The sequence below is a fragment of the Egretta garzetta genome, unplaced genomic scaffold (assembly GCF_000687185.1).
Source record: "Egretta garzetta isolate BGI_Z169 unplaced genomic scaffold, ASM68718v1 scaffold213, whole genome shotgun sequence".
Classification (NCBI taxonomy): Eukaryota; Metazoa; Chordata; class Aves; order Pelecaniformes; family Ardeidae; genus Egretta; species Egretta garzetta.
The window spans coordinates 2,235,145-2,242,838 of NW_009259242.1; the positions used below are offsets into that span (position 1 = coordinate 2,235,145).

General features: G+C 40.8%; 1 protein-coding gene across 2 annotated transcripts; it reads right to left on the reverse strand.

The window, feature by feature from the left end:
• Positions 1-247: 247 nt before the first annotated feature.
• LOC104123759 (sterile alpha motif domain-containing protein 9-like) lies at positions 248-7,688 on the reverse strand. Of its 2 annotated transcripts, none has more exons than XM_035891611.1 (3): positions 6,673-6,843; positions 6,532-6,576; positions 248-5,985 (listed from the first exon to the last, which is right to left on the reverse strand). In XM_035891611.1, the coding sequence occupies exons 2-3, from the start codon at positions 6,533-6,535 to the stop codon at positions 1,301-1,303; spliced, it is 4,689 nt and encodes a 1,562-aa protein (XP_035747504.1). In that variant the 5' UTR covers positions 6,536-6,576; positions 6,673-6,843; the 3' UTR covers positions 248-1,300. The 2 variants fall into 2 exon arrangements, with proteins under 2 accessions (XP_035747504.1, XP_035747503.1); XM_035891610.1 differs by lacking the exon at positions 6,673-6,843 and adding an exon at positions 7,684-7,688 and having other exon boundaries at positions 249-5,985.
• Positions 7,689-7,694: the final 6 nt, after the last annotated feature.

The following is a 7,694-nucleotide window of genomic DNA, read 5'->3' on the forward strand; positions in this document are numbered from 1 at the left end:
GTAGAATAATCTTTGGTTTCATCCTGTTTGAGACTTCGTTCTGAATTCATAGTGGTTTGCAATTCCTTTTACAGTTCTTGGTGTGCCCAGATATTGGCCGAAGTTGGAAAAGCAAATCATACCTCACTACTGTTAGAACTACATCTTCAGGTAGAGTAATTATGCTTGGGTAGAAATGGTAATTCTTCCTAAAGGTTGCTTATTAGATTAAAAGTTAACAGGGTTTCTGGAGATTTTAGTGACAATATATGTATCAAACCATGTGAAACTCCAAAAATAATAGGCAGCTTTATTATTAGAAGTTTAATGTGACACAATGCTTGCAGACACAGAGACAACAAACTCCTTTGCATTTTTCAAATTAGTAAATCAGGCTAGACAAAGAATATTTTCAAGTGTGGGTATATACAATAGACAAACCTGAGTTGTACTGTGTGGGTATTTCTTGGATAATGCTGCAAAAAAATTCCTGCACTTGGCAAAATGATTTAGCCTGTGAAATCATAACAGCGATTAGAAATAATCTTTTATATCATCAGTGCTTTTATGTCTCTGCACCCCTCCCCAGATATAGATACATCTAGTATGGTTTGTAATATTTATATGGAGAAGCAATGCAAGAGTGATGTAAAATTTGAGACCTGTTTTTTACCAATGCTGATGTTTGCAGAGTCAGCTTAAAAATTGCTTACTTTCCTTCTGTGCTTCTAGACTGGATATTGGCTTGCAGTTGATGGGTAGATGTCTTTCATACATGGTGCATACTTGTAAGCAAAGTATGTTACAGCCAATGTCGTATACATGTTGTCAGTTCATGTAAACTTTTTGTTGCTGATTCAGGAAGAAAAAACCCCATACAATTACAGTGGAAAAATTCTGTTATTGATCAGAACCACGTAGAAATTAATTTAAAATCCTAATCTGTGAGCTGAAAAGAAAGGGATCCCTGCTATACCTGTTTATTCCAGAACTCAGTTCTCCAAATACTGGGGGGGAGGAGAAACGGTGGTCTTTTGTCTCCCTCCCAGTCCCCAGGCAAATACTGCAATTATTGCTGTCTTTATGTTTGAAATCTTGCTTTTGGTTACTCCAAAACTATCAAAGGCTTCTGTTTCAAGGTATATTTTACTAGGAAGTTTCATTTTTTTCTAGATATTTGTCACTATAGGTCATTATTGTAGTAAAGTGTGGTTATTTTGCTACCTGGTCTTCAGCCAGTGCAGCCCACTTTTTGTTTTAAATGTGACAATGGACTCTCAGTGCTGTATCTTCTGATAGCACAGTAGGTACTGTTAACATACTAAATACCTTGTGTTCTGCTGACAGATGGATTAGTTTCAACCTCGATATTGAAAGCAACAAGACCATTAAATGAAAACCCTAAATAAAAGGTCACATTTTCATTTCCAGGAGGCACTGAATCACGGTGGAGTGGCAAGATAGGAAGCTCCTTTGCATGGCCACGTATGAATAAATTCCTGTCCTTGGTCCAACCAGAAACTCTTTTAAGACTGTCCCGAATCTTGGCAATATTCCATACAGTTCCATGTAGCCACTTCATTCTCCTCTCATCTAAGGACCCACTAATTAATTTATCAATTTTAGTTTTGTGCACAATCTTACATAAGCCATAACCCTTTCCCAGAAAAAAGTGGGTGTAGATTCTTTTCTTTCTGGTAGGAACATCTTTCATTTTGATGTCATACAAACGTTTCAGGGTTTGAAGGGCTGTGTTTAGAATTTCATCTTTATCTGGATTAGGCTCTTTGTCTAATGCCTCATCTGGCCAGAACAGCAAGGTGAGCAAAAAATGGGCGCTTGCTGGAAATGGTCTTTTTCCTCTACAGAATCTTACACTGAGCTCACGAAGAGTTTGCACTGGAAGAAGTTTGGCCGATCCTGGTGCTAAGCATGCTAATGTGATGTGGCTCAAAATATAGTTGATCAGATCGTTGTCCTCCAGTCTGTCCCTTAGTGGGTTTTCTGTATAGAAACTAAGGATCTCTTCTAGCTTTTCAGCAGACCTACTCTCTTTCTTATCTGTTAAGAATGACAGGATATTAGTGACGCTACCTCCACCACTCCTATAAATATTCATGCGTCTGTTCAGTTGACTCTCGGGGCCACTGTTGCTGTTGGCACTAAGTGATGCTAACATGAAGAACTTAGCATATACCTCAGACTGTCTTTTTAGCCATTTTCTGGGTTTATAAATTCGTTCTTCCTTCTGATCTTTTTCATCTTCCTCTTCCTTCTCCTGGTTTTTATCTGTTTGGAAATAACTTAGGTCTTCTGAAATCCATTCCAGAGCATTGTACAGGTTCTGGTGCAAGCCTTTTAGACGGGAGTGAAGCCTTCCCCATGTTTTTTCAATGTCTTTAGGAATGTAATCTGTGGTCAGGTATTTCACAAGCTCAGAATGTTCCCCCTCTGGACTTCTGCGAAATATGTGGACTGTGGACAAAAATTTAAGGAGACGACATCCTACTTCTACTTCTCCAAAATAGCCAGCATTGTTCATATTGTCGCGTTCCTCTTTTGCAGCCTGTTGTGCAGCCCTGAAGCACTTCATAGCTTTAAGAGCAATCTCTATCTTTTGAATGATGTCTTCAGGAGTGTCCTCCTGTGTCATTTTATCCACAGTGAAGCTAAACCATTTCCTGTAGACTTGACCTTCTGTATCTAAAATAAAAGAATCACTCGGCAAATGAAATTTTGCAACCCCTGCCCAATATTCTGCCTCTTTAAATTTTTCATTGTTGTAATGCAGTCTGGCAAGCTGCTGGGCAAAAAAAGGATCTTTTCCAAGGAGTTCATATGCAGCTTTTAAAACAGCTATAGCTTTTTCACAGTCTTCAGCTTTACAGACGTGTTCAATGAATGGGGAGAAAAGAGTGTCAGTATTGTCACCCCTGCTTCTTTTATCACGTCGAATAAAGAGATCTCTGATGAACTTCATGAATTCTTCTCGTCCAAATCTGTTTTCAAAGAGCGTCTTTTCCTGAAGAAGAGTCATTGCAAGTTGACTTTGAGGTTCATTTGCTGAAAGCTGATGCAGAATTTCTTTTGCAACCAGACAGTGTATTATCTGAACAGATGAAATATAGGTGGTACTCTCCCTTAGCTCAATAAAAATCATTCTTGCTTGCTCACTCAAGTGACTTTTGAAATCATATGCTCTTGATTTCCTTTCTGTATATACCCCCAGTCCCAGAAAAGCCTCACAGTGTGACAATGAAACATACGAATTGGGTACATAAAAATTAAGCAAAGCCACATAACGCATTAAGCATGTATCACGAGAAGAACGGTCTATGTCTTGCAGTATGTGCCCTACAAAGTCTCTCACATATGTTTCATTGAACTCCTCACACATCAGGACAAACGTAAGTATGAATTCTGGCTTGACATCCTTCTGCTTCAGTTTTTCAAGTTTAGTTCTGAACAGACTTTTCTCTGAGTCTGTCAGCTTGTGAGTGACAGCAACTGTGTCCAGCGGAGAAGCCTTGCAAAGCCGTTCAGGGTCATTGGATCGTCTACAGCACATGAGGATGAAGTAAGGTCTGGGGGAATTAATTTTCCTAGTTGCTACAGCATCCATTAACTCATTCCTTAGTTCTTCTAAATAGTCTTCATCGTAATCCTCAATCAGGAGGAGCACAGGAAGACAATGACTGATTTCTTTTTCTTCATAATCTCTAAATGCAAGTGCATGCTCACAAACAGTTGCAGGTGAATATGAGGTTTTGATAACAGCACACCTTAAGTCCTTCCTTCTTTTCCATAGAACTTGCCGTGCTATTGTGCTTCCACCACTTCCAGGATGGTGAAATATCTTTAGTTTAGCCACAGAACAGTTGAGTCCAATTCCTCGTAAAATGTCATCTAGGAGTTTGCTAGCATCCTTACATGCTTCGCGTTCAATGATTTCCCCGCAGCATCTTTTATCAGCAAGCCAGAAGTTTTCCCAGATGATTTTTCTCCCTCGGTAAAAATTTTGTTCTATTTCTTGTATTTCTTTCTCAGTCAAAAGATCTAATTTGGTATCATCACATTGGTCAACACAAAGGATTTCTAGGGAAAACAGTTTCTCTTCTTCCAGCGAGGGAAGTGTACATAACCCTCTAGTGGAAACTGGCAGATGCCTGGGTTGTGCTGTAGAAGGCAGCATTGTTTGAATGGTGGCATCTATGTGACTTAGTTTCATCCCCACAATACTGCATTGTTCTAGTGTCTCAATGCTGCAGGATGCCTGAGCTAGATTAGCCCACTTCCTGTAATACTCTCTGGACTCTGCAATGCAAACGATGTATTCTGTGCCATTCATCTCTGTATAGAATTCCTGAAAAGTGTCCACAAGGGGTTTCTGCACTGGTGATAGCAAGAGGAAAAGCACAATGAAAGACCGCTTCGGCAGGATTTCATCACAGATACGAGTAATTGCTTTCTTAAGGTATTTTTTTTTTGTTCTAATCCATGTATTTTCATCGCAAGGTTTTTCATCCCCAAGGAAGTCACTGCGGCCATTGCAGAATATCCAGCTGGTCTGATCAAACAGGCACAAATGTTTCTGACAGGGAGGGTTGCCGGACTTACTTTCATGGGAAAAATCCTGTAAAAAATAAGACCTCGTTGCATGGTGTTCTTTGTACTTGCTATACAGCCCTGACACGTTAGAATCTTCATCAAAGTCAAAGACGCAGAAAATGTTCAAGTGCATTAAAAAGTTGATATAGTTGAGATTATCCTTGTCACATCTGTTTGTGACAAGGATGTACCATAGGGAATCATCCATATAGCTTTTGCCATCATTTAGCAGAATTGATAACTTTCTTCCTAAATTTTGATATACTTCTGTATGTACTTCTGTGCTGGAGAGCTCAGCTTTTTCTCTTTGAGCATCCCTGTCTTGTAAACCCTGAATAAAAGTAGCTAAATCATTGTGCTTTACAGGTTCAGACTTTGCTCCTAGTCTTTGATAGAGAGCTCGATCTTTTGTCAGGGTCACCTTCTGGCTGTCTTCATTGTATTTTGGCAAATACACTTCAAAAAATTTGTTCTTTACTAAATTGGATGCTGGTTCAATGTCAACCTCCACCACAAATCTTTGTTCCTGAGAGTCTTTTGAAATCACTTCAACAAAAACAGGTGGGTGAATACATTTCCTTGCAATTTCTTTTACGTTTTCGCAAAAACATTTGTCTATATAATCTAATGCATCAACATAGTATTCTCGGTCTTTGACCTTTATGCCGATGATCTGGCCGTGTTTCCAACAGTTATCCTCAACACTGTCCATGACGCCAAAATGTATGGTGCCATTTGTTCGAATGTTCATGCAGGCTGAAGCAAATCGTATCACTTCGCAGGCAAATTTTGATTGCAACTGATTTTTGTTCAATCCTGCAGCAGTGGCAAAAGATTTGTATTCATGGCAAGGAGTGATTAAGCCATTGACTCCTGATTCTGGAGAAAGAACTCTGTCTTTCACATACTTGAAATCAGTATTCTGACTTCTAAATGGTCGACAGTTGCTGAGCTCTAAAACTTCATCAGTACTTTTAGGCTGGGAGTTGTTACTTCTCTTTTGACTCTTGCCAGAAGTAGAAGCTGTGTTGCCTCTGCGAGTTTTATCCACTGGAGCACAGCTGTCTCCACTTGAAGTTTTTTGAGCAGGGGCGTTTCTGGGTCTTACTGGCTCTGTTTGTGCATCAGTTCTGTCGGACGTTTTGCTGCTGGAATGCTTGGCTTGCTGTGCATTTTCCTGTAGCTGCAGAAGTTCATTTCTCTTGCGGATTAACATGTGGATTTGGCCTGCCTTCATACCTATGCCTTTGAGGAAAGCGTCGTCCAGTTCCATTAGCACTGGACCTGTCACTTCTTCCGCATGCAGTTTTTCTACATATTCTTTCTTGATTCCAGTAGATTCTAGCCAACATTGGACATGGTTTTCATCCCATTTATTCACAGGTAATGTTCTATAATCTACAAGTTAAAGTTATCTGTTAGTAATACAAACTAAACCCATGTAAACGCGCTGGGCAAAGCATTGTAATTGTTGCAAAACTGGCCACATTGAATGCTAGATTGTTTTCTTTCTACCACTTACGGTGAGAGACTGTGTCTTAACTTCTCAAATATGTGAGTTCTGATGACTAAAAGCATCCTTACCCTTAATCAAAAGCAGTCCTGAGCAATGGTACAGGACTAAAATCAGTGAAGCAGGGAACCATGAGGGAGGTTTGGAAGTGATCCTCAAAGGGACTCATGGAAAGAACCCAAATTGTTTCTGAAGGGGATGATGTGATAAGGTTATCAGACCTGACAGGGGTTGAATTCTCTAAACTAGAGAAGTTTGGGTAGATCACCTACCCCTTTGAGTCTGTTTTCTGCTCAATGAAGGTAGCATCAATACAAACCGTAAGATAAGAGTACTGATCAGTTCCCCACTAGAGGTGAACCCTTGAAGTGCAGATATTAAAAAGCCAATTGCTACATATAAAGTACAAATTTTCTGAAAGCAACACATACCCATTGCCTTTGATGAGGGGAATCCTGCTGTTAATGAACAAAACCCTAGAGGGGGAGAAAAATAACAGTCTTCAGATTTATAGTTAACACTCCTGTGTTAGTTAAGTTGACTGATTTGTTCTCTTCCCAACCCCTCCCCACCTTTTTGGTCCAAAGTAGTTTCTGTACGTCTAAAAGCCCGGTCTTGCCAGCTACGCTGCTGCTGTTCGCCTGTGCTGTGTGAAGGCGGCTGTTTGCTTCTGACGCACGTGGGTGCACAGGAGCTGGGGCCTTGCTGGAGCAGCACGTGCTGACGGCTGTGGCCATCTAACAGCTACTGCTGTCAGATATTGGAAAAAAGGGGGCCCAACACTGCCGTATCCCCTAGGTTGTGTAGTATCTCTTGCTTTTTATTCCTCTTTCTCACGCTCTCCCTTCCCCTCCCTCTTGCTCCTTCGCACTCTTTTTTTTTTTTTTTTTTTTTTTTTGATCGTTACAAAACCTTAGGTCATTTCAAAACGCCCCAAAAAATTCCCATTTTAGATTAAAAAAGCACAGTGGAGTTTGACCTTTGCTGTGTCTTTTGCCGTGATTCCTCACTAGAGCTTTATATGGTGCTTGTGGTCATACTGCTTTATTACTCCCACTGCCCCGTTTTTTCCCTCTAGGCATTAAAAAGAGCAAAGCTAAGAAGCACAAATTTTAGTTAGAACTGGTTGACCTACCCTTTGCAAACACCAAGTGCATTCTTGGGTAATCCCTCCCTTTTTGTGTGTGTGTACTCTCTTCCCCTGCTCCCTTTCTTTTTTCCTCCTCTCTTTTTTTTCCCACATCTGTTCTGGTGCTCACTGGATTGTCCATGAAGCAGGTCAACTCACTGCCCAACCCAACAGAAAATTTTCTTTCTAGCAGGGTGTCCTGGCCTGATACTTGACGCCCTCTGCCTTGCTCAGGCTCCATTTACAGGGGTACAGAGTTGGACCGCAGCAGCGACAGCCCCTTCTGTATGGCAGGAGGAAGCACGTTAAATAAGCCTGCTCAACGTAAAACCAGACATCTGTGGCAGATACGTGTAGTCAACAGTAACCACCTGTGAGCTACAGAGTGGACAAGGGGCCACAGGGACAGGGGCTTGGTGGTGGTGGTGGTGTGGGGGGGGATGTTTTCTTTTACTGTTGTGTGAA